This window comes from Monodelphis domestica, chromosome 3 (assembly GCF_027887165.1).
Source record: "Monodelphis domestica isolate mMonDom1 chromosome 3, mMonDom1.pri, whole genome shotgun sequence".
In the NCBI taxonomy this organism is placed as follows: Eukaryota; Metazoa; Chordata; class Mammalia; order Didelphimorphia; family Didelphidae; genus Monodelphis; species Monodelphis domestica.
The window spans coordinates 153,416,239-153,441,736 of record NC_077229.1 but is presented as its reverse complement, the minus strand read 5'-3'; the positions used below and the strand labels follow the sequence as shown (position 1 = coordinate 153,441,736).

The 25,498-nt window shown below is 33.0% G+C and overlaps 1 protein-coding gene across 7 annotated transcripts in view; it reads right to left on the bottom strand.

The window, feature by feature from the left end:
- The window catches only part of CSMD3 (CUB and Sushi multiple domains 3), a 1,668,414-nt gene that overhangs the window by 15,599 nt on the left and 1,627,317 nt on the right, over positions 1-25,498 (bottom strand). For all 7 annotated transcript variants that reach the window (XM_016431868.2, XM_056823169.1, XM_056823168.1 and 4 more), the window contains 6 exons: positions 24,292-24,471; positions 21,317-21,382; positions 10,423-10,581; positions 6,718-6,830; positions 5,129-5,216; positions 2,985-3,120 (listed from right to left, as the gene is read on the bottom strand). In XM_016431868.2, the coding sequence (XP_016287354.2) occupies positions 2,985-3,120; positions 5,129-5,216; positions 6,718-6,830; positions 10,423-10,581; positions 21,317-21,382; positions 24,292-24,471 (742 nt within the window). The remainder of the gene's footprint in view (positions 1-2,984; positions 3,121-5,128; positions 5,217-6,717; positions 6,831-10,422; positions 10,582-21,316; positions 21,383-24,291; positions 24,472-25,498) is intronic.

The window sequence follows — 25,498 nt, the reverse complement described above, 5'->3', positions numbered from 1 at the left end:
TAGAATGGTGTCAGTAGCAATCGAAGAGATGGGGACCAAGGGAGTCAAGCTTTTTTTATGTTCTGGTCTCATGCTGTGGGAGGTTTTCCCTTAGTCTTCCTAGGAGCCTTGATTTTTCCCATGCTGTTTGTGGCTAGCTGCCCATTTGTGGTGGCTGTGCTCAGCTTTGTAGCAGATTGTAGCTATATTATGTACCTGAAAGACTGGAATCAGGGGGGCTGGGAATCTGGAAATTAAAGACCTGTGACAGGCACCAGAGACTTTGGGTAGTTAGGATAATCTAGTAACATTTTTCTTTCTCTCTTTCTATTTAATAAGTAATTATAAAATTTAATATAAAGTCTCCAAGATGAAATTTTAAATTACAACAATTAAAAACTATACACCAAGTACTCTGCTAAGCACTGACAGTAATGAGATGAAATTTAAAGTAGCATTAATTCCATACCTGGATTAAAAAAAAAGACACATAAAACATGTGAAAAATGCTTAGAAAGCAGTTCATGTGAAAGTTTTTAAAAGTCCAGATAACATTTTAAAAAGCTATTGTGCCTTTAAGCTGCATTAATATATAGTGAGTGAGGAAAGTGTCAGTACCATTGTTTCTGGCCTAGTCAAAACACATCAGGAGTATTATGTTCTTTTCACATTTTAGAAGAAACATAAAGAAATCATTCTAGTGATACAGACAGTGAAAAGATATGAAACTAATTGACGAGGTTTGGGCAAAAGAACAAGATATTCTTAGCCCAGAGATGAGAAGACTTTGAGGAAATATCCTGTCTGTGAAAATCAAAACATTATTATGGTAAAGGAGAATTTGACTTGTGCTTAAAACCAGAGATAGAACTAAAGAAGTATCAAGAAATCAGGTATGAGCTAACATAAGGGGAAAAAAAAAAACTTCCTTACGTTAGAAGTGACTTCAAATGATTTGCCTCTAGATAAGGATTTCTTCACTATTAGATGTCCTAAAGTACAGGTTTTGTAATATTTTGCTCATGTTGTTGCAGATGAGTTTAGTGGGAGTTGGGCTAAATGTCTTTTGAGATCTCATACATTTCTGACTTTATACATATCATTCTATCTAACAACAAGATATGATTGGTAAATGAAAGTATTACTACTGTTATTATATTCATATGTTTGGGTTAGGGGTTCTTTCTCATCCTTAATTGTTGCTTCATTGATTCTGACTTTATACCTTTGGTCTCCTGTTCTCCCCCTTTTGTTCAACCATAAGACATTTGCTACTATTCTACCAAAGATCAAATTTGGAGGCTTCCCTGGTGAAAGATGGTACCTTGTGACAGTGAAATCCCATTCCCCTTATGATTGTTTTATTGTATTTTATATATTCTATAATTCTGTAATACTCTACAGTTACTTGGTACTTGTATTGCAGCACTCCCCCTTGCTAGCTGACTAAGCTGTACATCCTTCTTATCTGCTCTGCTGTGACATTGGACCCCAAACAGACTTAATCCATAGGTTTCTGTCACATAACTGTTCAGAACAGCCTATCTTTATGCTGCCCTCTGCTGAATCATCATAGCATGCAGTACATTCATGCTAAAGGCATCAGTAGCGTGACTAGCCATTGTAGGGACCAAGATACAGGACCAAGACACACTGGACAATTTACTTGACTTTGATAGCACTTTATTACTGATATCACCTCTGTATGACTGGCTATATAAAGGATCCCCTTTCAAGACTCAAAGTCTTTGGCTGCTAAACAGTCTGGCTTTATTATGAGACCATCCCTCTCTCAATGAACCTATTTCTTTTTGGCTTGGAGACATTGTTTTATTTTTGGTGTCTCGGCTAATAAATTTCTGCCACAACTTTGGATATTGCCTTTCTTGTCTTAGACAAGATACTGCAGTGTCTTTGCCAAGAAAACTTCATTTCCATGGGGTCAAAAAGAGTCAGAAAAGACTGAACAACAACAATAGATCATAACTAGAAATCTAATTTCAACTTGAGATATGTTATAGGCACTAGGTCAGACAAGGACATCTCACAAATAATGATTCAATGATTAAATGGTATACAGTCATCTTATATAATTTTTGTGAGAATTAAAAGTCTCCATGTAGGATCTAGCATTTTGAGCTACAGGGGTCTCAAGTCATTTAAGCCAACTTTTTCATTTTATCAGTGAGGAAATTTGGGCTAAGAAAAGTTCAGTTGGCCATAGTGATAGAGTACTGGAGCCAGGAGCACCTGAATTTGAGTCCTGCTTCAGACACTTTTCAGCTGTGAGACCCCTGGACTAGGCATCAATTTCCCTCAACCTCAGATTCCTGAATAAGAATAAGAATAGCATCTACCTCATAGAGTTATTGACAGGATCAAGTGTGATATAAAGTGCTTTAGAACTATTTATTATTACTAAATAATTTAAGGCACCATAGCTATTAAAAACAGAAGAAGGATGTGAACCAGCTTTGTGACCCCAAATCCATTGCTCTTTTTTCTATGTCTTAATACATCAGGCCCATATTTGATGTAATCTCCTACAAAGGAATCAAGAAAGAGAATGTTTGGATAGAAAATTCAAATGCCTCTTGTTTTTTGCAAAGTGAATTTAATAAAAAGTATAAAGGGATTAGCTACTCATTCTTTCAAAAACCTTATGGTTAGTATCTGCTAAGCAGACTTACCATTTTGAATTTGAACCCCAATTCTATATTTCACAATACAACAATTTGTCACTGTGGAGAAAAAGATACCATGGTTTTCCCTACTTGACCTGACAGGTCCATAAAGGGTAAGCTAAGGTTAATATTCATGCCATTTTACATAATATTTCCAATTAGAGTGTGTGTGTCTGTGTGTCTGTGTCTGTGTCTGTGTCTATCTATGCGTGTGAGACAGAGAGAGACAGAGAGAGGAGGGAGACAGGAAAAGAGACAGAGAGGATTTCAGGAAAAAATGTCACAGTGATTGAGGATAGACTTATGACTAATGCTACCTACCTTTGTTTATAAAGGTAAAATCCAAACCCAGCAAAAATAAGAGCAAAGAAAGGCACAAGGATAGCAATGGCCACAGAACTACTATTGGTACCATGTGGTTGGTTAGAAGAGTTAGAACCTTCTGACATGTTCAATCCTGAAAAAGAAAAATTAAAGCTTGACAAATGCATAATGTTTCCCTACCCTAAAGGCTTCATTTAAATACCATCAATTTCTGCTTGAATGGTTTTCTTTGTACTAAAGCTATTTGTTTTCTTGAGTATACATTTAGTAGAAATGTTGCTCCGTGTTACAATTTCACTAATATACAGTATAGATGCATTCTAACCTATTTTTATCAACTCTTACAACATCAATTTTGGTAATGACATCTAAAACTATTCATTTTAGGAGTTTGCTTTTTTTTCCTTGAAAAATAAATATATTCAAACAAATGTTGATAGTTTTGATTTGCTAAAAGATTGGGATTCTATTAAACTAAAATTGCTCAAGCAATCTAGAACATTTTTGTTTTTAGAAAATAAAGTGAAAGTAGAAGAATTTATAAGGCAAAAGGAAAAGAATCACTTCAAGATGAAATTTATGCTTTGTATTTAAGGCTGGTGATAATAAAGTGGTGAAAAGGAGAAAAGAGATAATATCACCTGAGATAATATATATAATATTGTATGCCACAGAAATTCTTAATAAATCCACTGAAGCGCTACCATTAAAATGCTTATGCATTTTTTCAGACAATTTTGGTAAATGAAAGTGACAAACTCACCTTGGAAATTACAAGAATCTTTCACCATAGAAAATTAGCATATCTGAAGAGCACTAAGCTACTTCAGATGGGGGCCCATTACTCAAAGTTATTTTCCCTTGCTAGATAGTATGAGCTTATTATCTAAGTGCCACTATATTATTCAAGCAGTAAGAAAATTGCAACAATGTTCAAAGTGAAAGGAGGTATTACTGCTCTTGAGAGATAAAAATCAAATAATTTATAGTTTAATATTTTCGTTTTATCAGTATCACATTTCCTTTTTATTTTTTTAGGGAAAGATGTTTGGTGATGTTTATTAGAAGTATGGTGAAAAAATAAGGGCTAAAAAGTTTTGGCATACAGAGAATCAGTAGTTTTAAAGAATTTGATCATTCTATGCAAATAAAAACAACTCTGAAGCACCACCTTACACCTAGTGGACTGTCCAATATGGCAGCAAAGGAAAGTGATAAATGTTGAAGAGGACGTAGCAAAATTGGGACACTAATCCATTGCTGGTGGAGTTCTGAATTGGTCCAACCATTCTGGAGGACAACTTGGAATTATGTGCAAAGGTTTTAAAAGACTATCTGACCTTTGATCCAGCCATGCCATTGCTGGGTTTGTACCCCAAAGAGATAATAGTGAAAAATACTGATACAAACATGTTCTTAGCTGCGCTCTCTGTGGTGAGAAAAAATTGGAAAATGAGGGGTTATCCATCGATTGGGGAATGGCTAAACAAATTGTGATATCTATTGGTGATGGTATACTATTGTGCTCAAAGAAATAATGAACTGGAGGAATTCCATATGAACTGGAATGACCTCCAGGAATTGGTGCAGAGTGAAAGGAGCAGAAACAGGAGAACCTTTTCCACAGAGACTGATACACTGTGGTACAATCAAATGTAATGTACTTCACTATTAGTAGCAATGCAATGACCCAGGATAATCCAGAAGAACTTAAGAGAAAGGACGCTATCCAAATTCAGAGAAAGAACCAGAAGTGCAAAAGAAAAATGTATGATCAATCATGTAGTTCGATGGGGATATGTTGGGGTTTTGGCTTTAAAAGATCACTCTATTATAAACATAAATAACATGGAAATAGGTTTTGAACAATGATACATGGATAACCTAGTGGAATTACTTTTTAGCTCCTGGAGGGGGGTAGGCAAGAGAGGCAGAAATCATGAGTCATGTAATCATGAAAAATATTCTAAATAAAAATTAAAAAAACAGAAAGAATTTGATCATTTTAAATAGCCATCAAAGCCCTGAACAGGTCCAGGGAAGTATAGAAAGAAACAAAATATTTAGGATATTGAACATAAAATTCATAGGATTATTTTTTAGAATGTTCATAGTACAAAATAATAAAAATGAACAATTACCTAATCGTTGAAGTCCAAACTGCCCATAATCTTTACCCTGAATAAATCCTTGAAATACATAAGTTGCTCCATCAGGTTCTGCAGAAACCTTTAATGCAATCAAAGAGGGAAAATTAAATCTGAAATAATTTTTGGCCATTTGACTCTTGTCTAGGCTTGATGCATACTTAAGTTTGTGCTAAGATAATTAAATCTGAGGGGCAGCTGGATGGCTCAGTGGATTGAGAGCCAAGCCCAGAGATGGGAGGTCCTGGTTTCAAATCTGGCCTCAGACACTTCCTAGCTGTGTGACCCTGGGCAAGTCACTTGATCCTCAATGCCTAGCCCTTACCATTCTTCTGCCTTAGAACCAATACACAGTATTGATTCTAAGACAGAAGGTAAGGTTTTAAAAAGAAATAATTAAATCTGTGTAAGGTTGTTCCCCATTTTTTTGATATCTTAATCTTAGGCAGTATGGCATTTTAAATACTATAAAAATATATCATTAGAGCAGAGAAGGAATTTCTCAAGGAAATTACTTCACGAGACACCTTGGAGAACTGCATGTCAGATTCAATAATTAAAAATGATAACTTATACTTGCATGATACATTATTTTTTCAAAATACATACATTTGAGGTATGATATAAATTTATTTTATTAGCCTTTTGTACTAATTGGTTAAGTGAATCACCAAATAATAGTGACATTAAGTTCTGAGCAGTGCAGTCAACCAAATTATGTAAACTAGACTTTTTGGAAAGCACTCCCCCTTCTCAACTATCTTCCATTTATCTGTGAAGTTAAATAATTAACAACTATTTTGTGTTAAACATCACCCTTTCTATGTAGTCCCCCTTTGAAATTCAAATTCTCTTGGGAAAACCAATAAAATCTTAACTACTTCTTACTGTGAATGAGTTTATAGACCAATTTTTTGCATAACAAATAACACTGGTATAACATGGGGCCACTGAAAGCCTCAGGGAAATAAAGGAGACAGTTTGCAGAGGAGGGATGCCTAAAGATGCCAAAAACAAATTCAATCCACTTTATAATTTTGCCTGAGGCTGTCTGATCAAACCACTGACATCATTTTATTCACTATTGGGTTTTCTAGATAGGTAAGACTCATTAGGAAGAATATTCCTGAGTTCTCCTGTACAATCATAAGCAAAAGCTTATCTACTAGCAGCTTTGACATGATTTTTTGACCCTGCATTAGCATTATCAATGCAGAATTTGCATATGACAGCTGATTTTTCCACTCCTCCCAGAAAAATAAAATGAAACTATTGAGTTGATTATATACATGTGCTACATAACTTGAACTGTTCTATACTATTTCCTCTGTAACATGATTGATTCCTTATCTCACTTTCTAGCTTTTCCATTCTCTTATGGCCACCAACTTTATCCCAAATACTTTCATAAATGTATCACTGAAGCAAATTAAAGATGTTTTTCCCCTTAATATATGTCTAAAATAATATTTCATTCTTATATTTACATATGTATTGATTTGATTAGAAAAAAATTGTGGTCATGCAAGGAGGTGGGAAGTCAAACTAAAGCTAAAAGATACTGTTTATATAAAGATACTTACAAAACCATCCATGGCCCAATTTTCTTCCTTCATTTTGCTCACTGAAGCATGAGCTGGTGTTTTAATAAGATAGATATGTAGCATTAGGCGAGCTTCCTGGCTTTTATAAACTCCTAGAAAAATGTAGGACATTGACATTACTTAGGATTCATTTTATTTTATTGTCCAAAACTCTTAAACATGGCAAATATTAGAGATTATAGGTGAGAGATGAAAAATAAAATCCAGCTTTAGTCCCACATACTCCATTAAGCTTTTCCCAATTAGCCTAGACTTCAGTGATCTCTACCTTGTGAGGAGATTGATTACCACATATTTAAACCTTTAAGCATTAAATAATGTCTGAATAATCTGTATCTTTAACTATTTTTTGCATACATCTTTTCTGCCCAAGCTATAAATTGTTCATGAAAAAGGTGATGACTTACCTCGCTGCCACAATATCTAGTATCCATTCATTCAATATATGCTTAATAAATTATTATTAATAAATAATGTATTGACAATTGACATTGACATACTTTTCAGGAAAGAAAGGAAGTTCTCTTATTCAAGTATTGAAGATGACACACAAGCCATGTACAAAGCATCATTTTGTGAAAAGTGAAGTATGCATGTTCTCATACTCTAAGAGTTCAGAGAATGCTGGGAACAGACTATAGCATGTTTCATGAAAGAAATAGCTCTTCAATTGCTCCTCAAAGGATAGGGAGAATATAGCATAAACACTTTCAGAGTCAAGAAAGCAGAAGAAATATCCAGGGAATAATGAAGAGCTCAGTTTTGTTTTAAGTTAGCGTATACAAAAAGAGTGTAAAGTAAGGCATTAAAGAGGGTACAATGCCAGTGTTGAAAAATAACTACTGACTGAATTCAATCAGAGTTTCTCACTATGGCTATTGTCCCAACTGTTTTTAATCCTTGAGATTTCTTTTCACGTTCTAAAGTGTGTGAACATACATTGATCCTGCATAGGAATTATAGACTCTAAAATGCTTTAGTGTAGACATACAATAGCTAGGAGTCATAGTGCATAGAGTGCCATTCCTGGTGTCAAGAAGACTCTCCTGAGTTCAAATCTGGACTCAGACACTTACTAACTGTGTGACCCTGGGCAAATCACTTAATCCTTTTTGCCTCAATTTCCTTACCTGCAAAATGAGCTGGAGAAAGAAATGGCAAAGTACTCCATATCTTTGCAAAGGGAACCCCAAATAGGGTCATAAAAAGTTGGATATACCTGCAAAATTACTTCATAACAACAAAAAATTTTGTTGGGGATCAGTGGAATGCTAGAATTTAGAACTAGAAGGCATCTCATGGGTCCTCTAGTATCACTTCTTATTTTCTGAGATCTCAAGTAAAATATTTCCAAAGTTACACAAGTAATAAGTGGCAGAACCAAGATTCACACTCAATAACCTAAATTCAGAACTCTTACTTAGAGGGTGTTACTAAATATGAATTAATTGAGCTGCTTTCTTTACACATGGACTTTTCTTATGTCTAGGTGCTTTTATTTTAACTAGGAATAGTTAAAAAGATTATTAAAAACTATGGTTTATGTCAATAAAAACTTATTTATTTTTAATTCTTCCACCTCTCATTTGATATTTTAGCAATAAAAATACATTTTTTGAAACCTCAAGAATTATGAATATAATATAAAAATAAGAATTATATATTTTTCATCAATACATTTTATGACTCATGATAACATTATTTACATAGCACAGAAGCAAACAAGCTTAAGGATTTATTTTCAATTGAACATCAGCGTATATATTCTATTGTCTAAATCAAAGATTTGTTTCCCTTCTCTTCCATATCATACTGAGTTCACAATCCCAAGAGTAATTACATTTGGTAAATGACACATTTTCCATAGACAGACAGATATCTTTCCATATATAAGCCAAGAAAATACTGAAGGTTAAAGTAGAATTATACATTTGAGCATACTAGGAATTCAGAGTTCAAGTGAGTAACATTCCTTACTTGAATTCAGGAATTGAATTCAAGAAAACTTGAGTTAAATTCCTACCTCAAAGACTTATTGTATGACCCTTTAAATTATGACAACCTCTCAGCTTCAGTTTCCCCATCTGTTAAATGGTGATATCACCTACGTCACACAGTTTTGAGGATCAATTGATGCTACATGTGTGGATGTGTATACATTGGGTTCAATTGGCATTTTTTTGAGGCTTTGTTTGCAGTTGTTTTAACATTGCTGTCTTTTTTTGAGTTTGTATGTTGGTCTTTCCTGTCACCATAGTAGTTTTTATAGTCAAATTATTATTTTTGCTGCTTGTTCATTTTTTCAAGCCTATTTCTTGTCTTTGAATTTTTATGTTAAAGTTGGGCTTTACTCATCTGGTAGTGAGGAATCATTGCCCCAAACCACAGGCTTTTTATTGTTGCTCTTTTTAGTTAGTTCTAAGGATCAGCAAGTTGTTGGTGCTTCCAAGATGGTGTGATACAAGGAGAGATTTGGGCATTGTTCTACTGGTCTGCATTCTGATCTGTACCTGGGAAGGGCTCCTGCTCCCTGCAAGCTTGTGCTTGCTTGTGCTTGTGCTTCTGCTTGTTGCTTATGCAAGCAATCCTCTTGGCCTTGGAACTGTGATCATATTCCTTTTTCCCTTGTCACTATAATTGCTAGAGCTCCTCTTGGCCCTGAAACTGACCTGGGTCCTCATTGCCTGTGACTGACCATAAGTGTTCCTCTCTGCTCTAGAACTGTTATCTACAATTGTGTAAATGGTAATGTTGTAAGTCAGTACCAACTATACCCAGTGCCAGCAACAAGTTCCCTATAGCTTCTTTCTGCCCACCTTATCATCTTTGGGCAGATAGCTGCTACTCCTGTAGCTTGCCACTGCAATGTATGTGTGTTTTAGACAAGTCTCCACCCTGACCTCTCCTGTGGATCTTCTAAGTTTTCTTAGGCTGGAAAATTGCTTCACTGATCTTTTTGTTGTTTCTAACACTTGCAACATTTGATTTGAGGAGTTATTTTAAAGGTTTTTGGAGGAGAATGTTGAGAAAGTTCAGCTACATTGCTGCCTTTAATTTGTCATCTTTACTCCATCTTGACCAAAAAGAGTCTTTTAAGACACATCAATTTACTGAATGCATAATATTATTCCCTGGTTATACAAATATTTTGCATTATTATCTCTGTCATTAAATGATGTTCTCATTATATTATGTTATTATATTGTCTATGTTATATATTCTTTTTACTTCCATACATGAGCATTCTGAATATGCAAAAATTATCTATATATCAGGGAATGTTGTATTGCTAAAACATCAAATCTATTTAAGTAGCTGGATATTCAAAATATTTAAATGATTTACTAAAATGTTTACTTTTCCTCTTGTTTTTGTGCTACATAGACAAATTTTACATAGCAAGAATTATGAACACTTTTATAATGTACATCCTTTCTCTGCCTATGTAAAAGTTCTTTTGTGGACTTATTTCAGAATATTAACTTTTTTGCTTGAATATAAATAACACAAAAAGTCCATTCAATAGTCTATTAATAAATATTAACTCTAAAGGAGTTACAAATTCAATCACAAACCAAACTTATACAAAGAATATTGTATAATATTATAAGGCATAAAATTTTGAAAGGTGATTAAAATGAAACTATTAAAGAATGTTATAGTTTTACATTTTTGACAAAATACCTGAAAGTAGCAGTTCCATATTGCTGTTGCTTAGTGTTGCATTTACTCTTCCTGTGGATGAATTAAAACTTGTCACTGTCAAAGTCATAGGCTGTTTCCTCCCTTTAAAATTGAAAGAGCCTTTCCATATGTAATTCTGGGCAAAGACATCATCAGGAACTGTAGACATATTAAAAAAGTCATAGTGATCAATTTCTAGGAACTTTATACTTGAAATGTACTGAGCAAATATTTTTTCAGTAAATGATAATTTATCATAAAATATTTCGGTTCACAGAATGTTAATGTTGGTCAACACAAATAGGTTCACACTGAACTATATATATATATATATTTACACACACATGTGTAAATATATATATATATTAGTGTGACTAAAACTGATTTATAATCTAAGAAATTGGTGGGGGAAATGAAGTAATAAAATCACAACAAAACAAATTCTCTAATGGTTTCACAGGAAGCTATGACTGAAATAATACATGTTATATAATCAGTAATACTGTTTTTACAACCAAGACCAACAGTTATTGAATAGATATGAATAAAATGTGACTTCTGATTTTATTGGAAATTAGTGAGGTAAATAAGTTTTGTCATATTAACATTCATTCTTCAAACAGAATTGAGTTCTAAATCAAGGGTTCTTGACCAAGAAATTGTGACTTTGTTTTTTTTTAATATTTCGATAACTGTAATTCAAAATAATTAGTTTCCCTTATTAATCTGTATTTATTTTGTACATTTGAAACATTCTGAGGAGTGGTTCATAAACTTCACCAAACTGTCAAAGGGGCTGTGTCCATGTAGTACAAAAATGATCAAGAGCTTCACAATTAAATAAAATAATGTATAATTGTTTTACTTCAAGACAAGATATTTAAGTCATCAATCATTCATTAAGCACTAACTCTGTGCCAAGTGCTATGCTAAATGCTGGGTATACATAAGTAAAAAATAATTATTATTGCTCTCACAATTAGGTTAGAATTTCACATGTAAGATCTAATGCATCTTAGTTCTTTTAAAAAGAAAAAAAATCATATAAAAATTTCATCAAAATTTAAGAATATTCCACAATAACCAAAGGACTTGCAACTTCCATTCAGATATGTCTTACCTTTTACCTCATATATTATAAATGATGATCCTGTTCTTTCAAAGGAGAAATAAAAATACTTTAACAAGAACCAAGTCAGCTTCTGCCAAAGTTCAGCTTTTCTTTCAGCAATGACATCAAAATTCTTGTTTATATCTCTTATTTGCTTTGTAGAAAACAGTATTTAAAATTGCTTATTGAATGACTCCAAAGATCCAGACAGGAAAAGTGAGCTACACAGTTTGGACAGAGTAGGAAGCTTAGAAATTCTAGTAATAAGAGATATTCCTGAGAAAGGGTGATTCTCTATTGATAGAAGGATTTTTAAAAATCTGAAGATAAAACCTATCTAGTCAATTACCAAGACTTGTCATTTTTACTACTATATCTATCTACTCTATCCTCTTCTTTTTATTCACAGTCTACACACTAGTTCAGATCTTCATCAACTCCTACCTGGAAAATTGCAACAGCCCCAAAATTGTTCCCCTTTCCTGAAATTTAATGTGTCAATCCTTCCTCCAAATAGCTGTCAAATTGATTTTCCCAAGTTCTATTCTGATCACGTATCTCTCTCTTCAATAAAATCCAGTGACTCCCTATTACCTCTAGGAACAAATATAAACTCCACTACTGAGCATTTTAAACCTTTCACAGCCTGCTTCTAACCTTTCTTTCAATCAGCATAAATTTATTGATATTTAATATTTATATGCCTACATTTTACAAGTATTATACTAAGTTTTGAAATTTTATTATGTTATTCTCATCACATATTTTATGTTCTAAAAAAATGGCCCTACTCTTCCTGATAAGATGTCTTTGTACAAAGACACAGTTTTACTTCTAAGAATCCCTGGTTTCCTTCAAAACTTAGGTTATTATTTTCTACATGGAATTATTCTTATTAACTGGTAGCACTTTGCCTAAAAATGATCTTGTACTTATTTTATATGTATATACATACAGACATATCTTCTCAATAAAATGTTTCTTCAGGGCAAAGACTGTATCTTTTATCCCTAGCTTGATATAATACCTGGCTTTTAGAAGGTGTTGAATGTGAAATTGTATGAAGTCTATACTACATATAAATATTTTACTAATATGCTCATCTTCAAGTTATATTGTGAATATAAGCCATAATAAAGGTCTCCAAGTAAATGCAACAGTGGGAATGAAATGGCATAGTGGGATGGGAGCTTAATTTATCACTTCAGCTTTAGTAACTTTTTTTTAATTTGTTCATTTATATTGGGAAAACTCTCAAGGGTCTTCACTGTCTTAGTTACTCTTCTCTGAATATTTTAAATATCAAAAATAAATATTCTAAATTCTAAATAAAATATTTCAGATATGGTCTGATCATAGCATAAGACAGTGTTGCTTTTTCTCATTCTTAGTGCTAGGAAATTGGCATTACCATTTATTTTGGCTTACATGCTATTTTCCATATGATGTAGAATAATTTTAAGCTTTAAGTTCAATAAAATTCCAGGATATTTTCTTTATAAAAATGGTTTAGCCAAGTTTTTCCAATTTTGTACTTGAAAAAATGATTTTTTTTTTTTTTTGTGGGTGGTGGGACCAGCTTGGTGGCTTAATGGAATGAGAGCCAGGACTAGAAATAGGATGTCCTGGTTTCAAATCTGATCTCAGAGAATTCCTAATTCTATGACTCTGGGCAATTCATTTAATCTCCATTGCCAGCCCTTATCACTCTTCTGCCTTGAAACCAATACATGCTATTAATTCTAAGACAGAAGGTAAGGGTTTAAAAATGATTTTTAATCCAGTATAACATTTTTCAATTATACTTTGATTTCATTCTAATGAACCAATGTTTTGCTATGTAAATATTTTGTAGACATCAACACAGTCAAACATGTGAAGTAATCACAATCACAAATTCCTGGGACACTACACTAAGTTACTATTATAAGCTGACATTTAACCACTAATGACTCTTTTTTATTCAGTATTTAAAACATTAACAAATCTACCATCTAACCCATAATCTCCATGTTGTTCACAAGTAATGTATGGGAGATTGTTAAACACATGGCTCAATCAAAGTAAACTATGTCTACAGTATTCTTCTAATCTATCAGTCTAGTTATACTATTAAAAAAAAAGAAATTTGCTGTTATTCTGGAATGCCCTATTCTTGATGAAGTTATATTAACTAATTCTGATAAGCATTTTCTTTTCTACACTTGATCCTGGCCAAAAGGCAGAGAAGCAATAAGCATTTTCTTTTCTTTTTTTTTAACTTTATTTTATTTGGTCATTTCCAAACATTAATCATTGGAGACAAAGATCATTTTGTTTTCCCCCCTCCCCCTATGTCTCCCATAGCCAATGCGCGATTCCACAGGGTTATCACATGTGTTCTTGATTCGAACTCATTTCCATGTTGTTGGTATTTGCATTAGAGTGTTCATTTAGAGTCTCTCCTCAGACATGTCCCCTCAACCCTTGTAGTCAAGCAGTTGCTTTTCCTCAGTATTTTTACTGCCACAGTTTTGTCCTCTGCTTATGGTTAGTGTTTTTTCTCCTAGATCCCTGCAGATTGTTCAGGAACATTGCATTGACACTAATGGAGAAGTCCATTACATTCAATTGTACCACAGTGTATCAGTCTCTGTGTACAATGTTTTCCTGGTTCTGCTACTTTCGTTCTGCATCACTTCCTGGAGGTTGTTCCAGTCTCCATGGAATTCCTCCACTTTATTATTCCTTTGGGCACAATAGTATTCCATCACCAACATATACCACAATTTGTTTAGCCATTCTCCAATTGAAGGGCATCACCTCATTTTCCAATTTGTGGCTACCACAAAGAGCGCAGCTATGAATATTCTTGTTCAAATCTTTTTCCTTATTATCTCTTTGGGGTACAAATCCAGCAGTGCTATAGCTGGGTCAAAAGGCAGACAGTCTTTTCTTGCCCTTTGGGCATAGTTCCAAATTGCCCTCCAGAATGGTTGGATCAATTCACAACTCCACCAGCAATGAATTAATGTCCCTACTTTGCCACATTGCCTCCAGCATTCATTATTTTCCTTTGCTGTCATGTTAGCCAATCTGCTAGGTGTGAGGTGATACCTCAGAGTTGTTTTGATTTGCATCTCTCTGATTATAAGAGATACAGAACACTTTTTCTTGTGCTTATTAATAGTTTTGATTTCTTTGGCTGAGAACTGCCTATTCATGTCCCTTGCCCATTTGTCATTTGGAGAATGGCTTGATATTTTGTACAATTGATTTAGCTCTTTGTAAATTTGAGTAAACCTTTGTCAGAGGTTTTTATGAAGATTATTTCCCAATTTGTTGCTTCCCTTCTGATTTTAGTTACATTGGTTTTGTTTGTACAAAAACTTTTTAATTTGATTCATTCCAAATTATTTATTTTGTATTTTGTGACTCTTTCTAAGTCTTGCTTGGTTTTAAAATCTTTCCCTTCCCAAAGGTCTGACATGCATATATTCTGTGTTTGCCTAATTTACTTATAGTTTCCTTCTTTATGTTCAAGTCATTCACCCATTTTGAATTTATTTTGGTGTAGGGTGTGAGGTGTTGATCCAAACCTAATCTCTCCCACATAGTCTTCCAATTTTCCCAGCAGTTTTTATCAAATAGTGGATTTTTGTCCCAAAAGCTGGGATCTTTGGGTTTATCATATACTGTCTTGCTGAGGTCACTTGCCCCAAGTCTATTCCACTGATCCTCCTTTCTGTCTCTTAGCCAGTACCAAATTGATTTGATGACCGCTACTTTATAATATAGTTTGAGATCTGGAACTGCAAGGCCCCCTTCATTTGTATTTTTTTTTCATTATTTCCCTGGATATCCTTGATCCTTTGTTCTTCCAAATGAACTTTGTTATGGTTTTTTCTAAATCAGTAAAAAAAAAAATTTTGGAAGTTCAATGGGTATAGCACTAAGTAGATAAATAAGTTTGAGTAGGATGGTCATTTTTATTATATTGGCTCATCCTACCCATGAACAGTTAATGTTTTTCCAATTGTTCAAGTCTAGTTTTAGTTGTGTGGAGAGTGTTTTGTAGTTGTGTTCAAATAGTTCCTGTGTTTGTCTCAGGAGATAGATTCCTAAGTATTTTATTTTGTCTAAGGTAATTTTGAATGGGATTTCTCTTTCTAGTTCTTGCTGCTGAGCTGTGTTGGAAATATATAGAAATGCTGATGACTTATGCAGGTTTATTTTGTATCCTACAACTTTGCTAAAGTTGTTGATTATTTCGATTAGCTATTTTGTTGAATCTCTAGGATTCTTTAAGTAGACCATCACATCATCCACAAAGAGTGATAACATGGTCTCCTCCTTGCCTATTTTAATGCCTTTAATTTCTTTTTCTTCTCTAATTGCTACTGCTAGTGTTTCTAGTACAATGTCAAATAATAGAGGTGATAATGGGCATCCTTGTTTCACTCCTGATCTTATTGGGAATGCATCTAGTTTATCTCCATTGCAGATGATATTTGCTGATGGTTTTAGATATATACTGTTTATTATTTTTAGGAACGACCCATCCATTCCTATGATTTCTAGTGTTTTTAATAGGAATGGGTGTTGTATTTTATAAAAGGCTTTTTCTGCGTCTATTGAGATAATCATGTGATTCTTGTTGGTTTGCTTGTTGAAATGGACAATTATGTGGATGATTTTCCTAATATTGAACCAGCCCTGCATCCCTGGTATAAATCCTACTTGATCATGGTGGATGACCCTTCTGATCACTTGCTGGAGTCTTTTTGCTAGTATCCTATTTAAGATTTTTGCATCTATATTCATTACGGAGATTGGTCTATAGTTTTTTTTCTCTGTTTTTGACCTGCCTGGTTTTGGAATCAGTACCATGTTTGTGTCATAAAAGGAGTTTGGTAGAACTCCCTCTTTGCTTATTATGTCAAATAATTTGTATAGTATTGGGATTAACTGTTCTCTGAATGTTTGATAGAATTTACTGGTAATCCATCAGGCCCTGGGGATTTTTTCTTAGGGAATTCTTTAATGGTCTGTTGGATTTCATTTTCTGATATGGGATTATTTAGGAATTCTATTTCTTCTCCTGTTAGTCTAGGCAGTTTATATTTTTGTAAATATTCATCCATATCACCTAGATTGGTATATTTGTTGCCTTATAATTGGGCAAAATAGTTTTTAATGATTGCCTTAATTTTCTCTTCATTGGAGGTGATGTCCCCCTTTTCATCTTTGATGCTGTTAATTTGCTTTTCTTCTTTCCTTGTTTTAATTAGATTGACCAGTCTATATTTTCATCCAGAAATTATCTTTTTTTATTTGGATTTTTCTGATGTCTTTTTAATTTCTCTTGATAATTGATTCATATACCTCACAACTCAGCCATGCATCCCTAAATGATCCCTATGTTTTTCAATAACCCTCTTCACAGGGGAAAGTAAAAATATTATTATTTTAAATTGCAAAGTTTAAATTCCTTTTGAGAATAATTTCTGGTTAAGAAACATGCTACCTCTCTGAATCCAGAAACTAAACTGTTTGGAGAAGACACGAGGAAGTTGCCTCCAGACCACAAGCTACAGAAGAAGATAAAGAATAAACTTTGGGTGTGGTTGATCAAACATTTATTTGTATGTATATTTTCATGCCTAAGGGGACTTCCCCCTAACTGGCTTTTTGTCAATGCATCTAGCAATTATTGGTTTTGTTCTCTTTTCTCTTATCCTCAAATTATTGTAATCTTTAAATTGATTATGTTTTCATGATCCTTTTGGGAAAAGTGTTCCCAAAGAATCAAACAGGGGAATGTAAAAATGGAGATTTGAACCCCAGACTTCAATTACCAGAAGTCTTTGGCACTTCCCAGAATGCCCTATAATATCACTAGATTCCTCACCTGGACCAAGAACAAAAATGGGAATTTAAACTGACTGTACTGCCTACTTGCTCTCTCTGCTTCTGCTTCTAAACACACGCGGCTCTCTACCTAGCAGGCAAGATGTAGTGTAAGTGGTTGTGAATGAACTCTGTGCCTAAGCATGTGCTTTCTTATTTTGTATTTTTTAAATTTCTTAATCTTTAATAAACCTCTAAAAATATAACTCTTTTAGTAGAGTAATTTTAAATGTTACAGCAGTATATATATATATGTGTGTGTGTGTATATACATATATACAAATTTATCTTTTGCTTATTTATTTGCTGGTGTAAGATTTTCTCACAAGATTCATCTAATTTTGAGCTTAGGTAGACTTAAAAATATTTTTTACAGGGCCATGCCACTATTTTGTATTCAGTCTGTTTAATGAACTCTTGTTTTCATTTTCTGTAGATATCTTTTAAAAAATTAACTTTTTTGATGAGGTCCCTGGGCATTCATGCTGGTCTCTTTAAGCAATTTGCTTCTTTCCTATATATTAGAATTATTTTTCTATTTCCAGAAATTCATGTTTTTCCTCTTCCACTCTCTTTTAAATTTAAAGCTCTTTCAATTAGATTTTCAAGTCACATTTTCATCAGCTTGACTTAACCTTTGGACCAGAGCCTTAAATTCTTGTTTTCTAAGTTGTAGGCTTGAAAACCAAATCCTTTTTTTTAGACTGTATCTTTTTATCCATATGCTTGATTTTCTGAAGTACAGTTTGAGAGACTACTAAAGAGTCACAACTTATTCATCAGGAAACCAAAAATTCTGTAAATTAAGCCTTTTTAGGGGATGGGAAGGAAAAGGTGAATAAAATTTTACTGGTTCTGGTGGTTCACTGGATCTGTATCTGCACATCATGAGATACTAGAATGAATAAGTGAGTATTGGTAGTCACAATTTTTATTTTAGTTCATGCACTTCATAGAATTTATTGTATAACTGAATTACTTGCCTTTGGCCCATTTTTGTCATGTGAGAAGTAATCAATATCTATTTCACAGAATCATCATGTATTTTTATTTTGCATAACATATGATCTAAACTACTCACAGATTTCAGTCTTCAAAGATTACTTTTCCTTTTTTATTATCTTATCCTATCATTTTGCCACCACATACATATAGAACACTAAACTCATGAAGCAGCCACTTAGGAAATGTTTCTTGAAATCATTTGAGACTTGGATCTCAATATGACAATCAGTGACCATGTCTGAACATGTGAAACAGATATATTCTAGTCACTTAATTCAATCTCTATCTATACTTAAAATTCCTGATGATAATATAATCTTTCTTTAAGAAGTTGTGCTCAAATATATAGCATCAATTTCAGTTTACCAGTCCAAATAGAAATTATAAAGAAATATAAAAATTCTGTTAATAGAAGCTTCCTATTTGCAAAGCTCTGAGATGAAAAGAGTTTAACTCTTTTTGTAGTTTTAATACTGACATTATTATAATGGTTAAGCAAACAATCAAAATTGCCTTTATTACAATGAATATGAGAATATTCAAATCTATAACTTCCCTCTCAACTTCTCCCCAGAGCTCCAGGCTTATACTCCTAACTGCTTGTTAGATATATACAAAAGATGGTATAGCAACCACTTGTTCTATTAGCACCAGAAACTAATCATATTCAAAACTAAAACACTATCTTTGAGTGAAAATCTTTCCTTTCCCCTAATTTTTCTATTTCTATTGATTCCACTTCAATTATTAACCAGTCTTAAAACCTCATCTTTCTCATCTAGTTTTGGAACCTCAAGATAAATCTCTGGTTCTTCTGTTTCTCTCAATTTTTTTCTTTTCTTTTTTTTAAATTTTCTTCTTACAATATTTTTCCATGTTTACATATTTTATTTTCTTTCCCTAACCTCTTCCCCCACTCCTGGATCCAATAAGCACTTCAATTGGGTTATACAAGCATTATCACTTATACCTATTTCCATATTATTCATTTTTGCAATAGAGCAATCTTTTAAAACAAAAAATCCCCAATCATATATCCATATAAACAAATGGAAGTCATTTGTTTTTCTTCTGTGTTTCTACTCCCACAGTTCTTTCTCTATATGTGGATAGTTCATCCCATTCACATTCAGTATTATGATTACTGTGTATTGCCCTCCATCTGATTTTCCTCTTTTGATCCTGCTCTATTCCCTTTCTCTCTGTTCCCCCTCGCCAGGATTTAGCTTTTTGTTGCCCTCCTCACTTCTTCCTCCCTCCAATTACCTTCCCTTTCCCTTGTCTTCTACCCCAAGATAGAATTCTATACCCTACTCTCAATTCTTAGTATGTCTAACATTCATTTGCTATTTTTCACTCCTATTACAACTACTCAATTTTAGGTCAACACATGAAACTTCTTCTGATCTCTCCCCATTACTTATTCTTCAACTCCTACAGCTCTTAATGTGTTCTCTGCAAAAACTACCTTACATTTGTTTTGTATACATTACATATACATATATACCTGTTTTCTCTCCCATTAGAATGCAAACACATCAATGGTAGAGGACTATTTAAAATTTATCTTTAAATCTACAGTACATAACACAGTGCCAGGCACATAATGAGATTTTAACACATGCTTGTTCATTAATTGATTTTCTAGAGTATTTTACTATCCTCCAGGCAATTACCTCTCTAGTCCATCACTCATACTTATGGCTCAATAATTAAGACAAATTAGATCATACTACTTTTCTCTTCCTTCAATGATTTCTCCTTACATTTTATTTAGTAGGTAAATTCCTTCCTGATCATATCATTCAAAACTCTTTAAAACTTGGCCTCAAACTTTCCATTCTAAAAAACTATTTTCTGGTACTAAGAATCATAACCAAATTTAAGTATTATTGATTCCTTGTCCTTCTTTCCACCTGTAGGATCAAAACTGAAAGTTGTCTTTTCCTTAAATGCTCAAAGTAGGTACCAACTCATCTATGAAGTTTCTTCCAGAAGGCTTTACCCCAGCTTAAAATGATTTTGTCTACAAGTTTATCACAGCATTTGGCTTGGATTTCTCTGTCATAAACTCCATTCTTTCATTTATGATGAGAATTTACATGAATGATTTTTTCCCTAAAATTAGACTACAGGGTTCCTGGGTAATGATGATTATGTCATATCTAGCTTAATAACATCAGCACTAATAAGTTTGCCAATTTGGATTTGTAGAATTACAATGAATTTGGTTCTAAAACAAGAGGTTCATTCTGAGACATATCTAAGTTCTGCAGCTATGATTTCAAGTTAGGCATTAGATAAGTATTTAGACTTATACAGACATTAATGCAGGAAACATGTGAATGCCATGGATGTCTGATACATTCCCAAAGACATAGATTTTTAAATCTTTTTCTTAAAAATGGTCAATATTTGGCACTAGTTTGGAACACAGGAAAATTTCATGAAATCTTTCAAACACTCATATAAAATATTTGGGACATGATTGATTTTGAAACTATCAATATTGTAGACAATATTCTCATTTTGTTATACTGTTACATTCCATAAAGACCATAGGGTTTCAGGGCCAAGATTCAGATTCAGAAGGTCCTAAGAATCTCATGTTAGTGCTTTGGTATTTCTTTTATTTTTTTTTTATTTCATTGTAGAATCAATACTGTGCATTGGGAGAATTGTGGTAAGGTTAGGCAATGGGGGCTAAATGACTTGTCCAGGATCATACAGCTAGGACATTCTGAGGTCAGATTTGAACCCAGGACCTCCCATCTCTAGGCTCTCAATCCACTGAGCCAATTATCTTTTCCTGTTATTGCTTTTTAAATATAAAATCTGTCTTTTACAGCATATTACCATGGTTTGTAGACATCATATTAAGCTACTTACCACTTAACTTAGGACTGGGTGTTCCCAAAGCTGGTCTAGGATCTTTCACTAATATTTTTGAACCAGCTGTTGAAAGAAATGGCAAAATGAAACACATATATAAGCAAACATGTAATATGCATACCACTTAATATGAAGAATTTTCTATTATTATAAGATAGAATACAAAATTTATCATTTAAATTTGGATGAGTATGAGAGAAAGAGAGAGAGAAAAAGAGAGAGAGAGAGAGTGAGAGAGAGAGAATATTTTTCTGAGTTTAGGGTCAATAGGCAATATTGTATCTTCAAAGTTTCCTTCTCTTTGGTTCTTTCTTGCCAGGAAGGGTGAACAACATCAGAAATAACAATACTTTTTCAGAAAAAGGAAAAAAAAAAGCATTTATTAAGTACTTACAAAAAAAGGCTCTTTCCTGAAGAAGCTCACATTCTAATAGGATAAACAAATTGGATACATACATAGATACTGTATGGAAATTAATTTCAAAAGGGAAGACACTACAGTTGGAAGGACAGGGAAAGGCCTGAAGTAGAAGGTGGAATTTAAGTTAAATCTTGAAGGAAGTCTGTAAAATGAAGAGACTGGGGAGGGGGGTGGAGAGCATTACAGGTAGAAGGGACATTTGGGCAAAGACAAAGAGTCCATAAATGATAAGAGTGTAAATAGCAAGCAATAACAAGTAGACCAAAGTAGTTGTGTTACAGAATGTGTGGAGGGTAGTAAAACGTAAAAAAGTTGGAAAAATTGGAAGGTGTCATGTTGTGAAAAACTTTAAACGACAAAGAACTTTATATTTGATACCAGAGTCAATGGGTTGCCACTGGAATTCATTGTGTAATAGGATGACTTAGACATGCTTTATAAACATAGCTTTGGCAGCTGAGGGGAGTATGCCTTGGAATGGGGAGAAATTTGTCAGGGATACCAGTTAGAAGGCTTTGGAAATAGTCTAGGCAAGAGGTGATAAGGGCTAGAAGGAGGCGGTATTAATATGTGAATACAGAAAGAGATAGAGACAGAGAGTGTGCTTGATATGAAATTGAGGATAAGTGAGAATTCAAGTGATTCACACAACTGGAATTGTTTTGATAGATATATAGAAGAAGTTAGGGTTTAAGTGAAAAGATGGTTATGTTGAGATGTCAATGAATATTGAATTAAAAATGTCTAAAAGCAATCAGTAAATTGGTACTGTAGGTCAGAAGATACTATGGCTAGATAAAGAGATCTGGGAACTATTCATATATAGATGATAACTGATTCAAGGGAGCTAATGAGATTCTCATGTCATATAGTATAAAAAGAAAAAAGAAGGGGACATAAAGCAGAACTCTGGGGAAAATTCATGATTGAGAAATCTAGCAGAAAGGAAGCTAGGCTTTCATAAGTAATAACGAAAATGGTAATATTCAATAAATTTCATATAGGAAGGCACAATTATTCAAAGATTATAGAAATATATGAGTAATCTGTAAAATAAGATTGGCTAAGAACAACAAAAAAAGAAAATCTAGTTTGTTTTGGCCACAGAAGATTGATAGTCAAGTAAAATAATTAACTTCTTGATGAAGAAGTTAAATATTCGGCTAACTAGAAGGTTTGCCAAAAAACTATAGATACACCTTAGTAATTTTTATATTGCAAGTTAACATGACAGAATATGATTATACAAAATTAAGATAAGAAAATGGACAAAAAGTTTATAGACTAATATGAACTTTTGAGAACAATAATTCCAGCGATTGTCAAGATAATTATTGATTATGTCATGGTTTAGATATATTTTAGAGGAATAAACAGTGAGATAATCTCTGTCTCAACATTTAAAATAATATTGAAATAGATGAATATATTCTTGATTCAGTTTCAAATTTAAATATCTATTTTTGGACCTCTGATAGCTAATAAACCTTTAAAATAAACTTATCTAATTTAAAAATTCGATACAATCCACCATTCTGAATGTGTAACCTCAATCTATTATAATTAATGTTTTCCATATTGTAGATCAATAAGGTCACAATAGAATCCTATAATAAAATGAATTCTCATGTATTTTTTTCTAAAATTACAATTATACTATCAATATTTAAGGTAGATATGCATTTTTAAGAATTTTAAATTTATTTATATTTTTCTTTATTATATCAAATTCCTAGGTAACTACCCCCTCCTTTCCCTCTCTACAATAGAGAAGACATCATTTAATAAATAGATATATATGTATATAAAATGATGTCTTGCTTATTTCTATTAATCAGTTATTTCTCTGGAGATGGACATATGCAAGTCATTATTTGAAAACTGTTTATTCTGTATATCTATATCTATATCTATATCTATATATATAGCTTGGTTCTGCTCATTTCATTCTTCATATTATAAAGGTATATAAAATATATACATTTTGCTAAGATTTATTGCAATGTAAAGATACTTCTAAGCCTCCATAATTAAAATTCCAATTATTGGGAGAATATTAACATTATTTAAACAATATTTTAATATTTCATGAATCTATAATATCTTTGGAATAGGTACTCCTTAAGGCAATAACAACTATCTCTAAAATAATAATGGGATTGTGCATGACTGTAGTCAAAAACATTCATCTTTCTTTGGCCAATTTGATAATATTACTATCTAAATTACATTATGAAATTTTAAAAATAATTCTAACAATTAGTTATTAATCTATCTGAAATGCTCAATAATTTTGTCTCTCCCCACAATATTTGATTTTAAGCCTTTTTGCCTTTAAATAATATTTATAATGAAAATAGAAAGAAAATACAATGCTTTTTCTAAATAATCACATTCAAGAACACTGTCCAGTTTCCTTTTGAGGGATAGTCTTTGTCTTAGTAAAGTTTTAAATCATGCAGCAACAAATGGAATATTTATGTTTAATAATAATTTTCAAGATATTTAGGCTATTAAAATCTTACCATAGAAGTAGACTGAAAGAAATTACCTTCACAGACTGGAACTTTTCCTGTCCATGTGCTATCAGATCTACAGACTCTATGTTCTGTTCCTCCTGCTAAGAAGAAGCCAGGCTGACATGTATATATCAGTGTATAACCATGGGATGGAAGATCCATTCCTACAACATTTGCATGAGCAGGAGTTTCTGGCTGTTTACAGCTGTGTGCTATATGAAGGAAAGAGAAATATGAAAAAGTTTCACTGAAGGACCACAAAAAGTCATGTCATGTGTGCAGCCCTTAAAGAAGAATGTTGCTTTTATGCTGACCACACGGGCGTAGTCAGAGAGTCAATGGCAAAATTAAGAGAACTTGCCCCATACATGGTCTCTGACAATGTCATGTTTTCTATAATATTTCTTCAGCTATAAGGACAGCTTACTTTTTTTTTTAAACCTTTACCTACCTACTTAGAATCAATACTATATATTGGTTCCAAGGCAGAAGAGAGCAGTAAGAGATAGTCAATGGAGATAAAGAGACTTGTCCAGGGTCACACAGCTGGGAAGTGGCTGAGATCAAATTTGAACCTAGGACCTCCCGTCTCTTGGCCTGGCTCTCAATCCAGTGAGCTACCCAGCTGCCCCCTAGACAGCTTACTTTTTAATTTAAGGGGACACAACATTTTGGAATGATTTAATTTTTTAGTCCAATATAATGGTTTTGATCAATCACTTTTTTTGGTAATCAACCATCTTAAAGAAAAATATAAAAATAAAATAGAACAGATATGATGACTACTTATCCTAATAATTTTCCTCATTAAATTGTGTTAATGGACAAAGGCTATATTAGACTATTTCCCTCTTTTGTACTGTTAAAAAAAAATATACCCTTCCACCTAGAAGGTTCAATGTAAATAATATTTTCTACTAAAGCAAAATCACTTTTTTCTGAAGTTAATAGGGTCCTTGTTTTCTACATATTTTGAATCATAAGGTTTGTTTTCTTCTCCTTTAAACAGGGATAGTTCTTTTCCTTCAGCAATATTTTCATCTGACTTCTTCCCTCATCTTTCCCACTTCCACAAAAATAAACAAACCAAAATAAAAAAAAAAAGGATACACACACAGAGGCTTATACTTAAAATCATGGGATGTCCTTTAGGATTGTGGACATCCTTAGGATGTAAATCAAATCCAAGATATTTTTAGAAGATGAGATTTGGGATCAGAAAAATTCTTAAAATTAAAA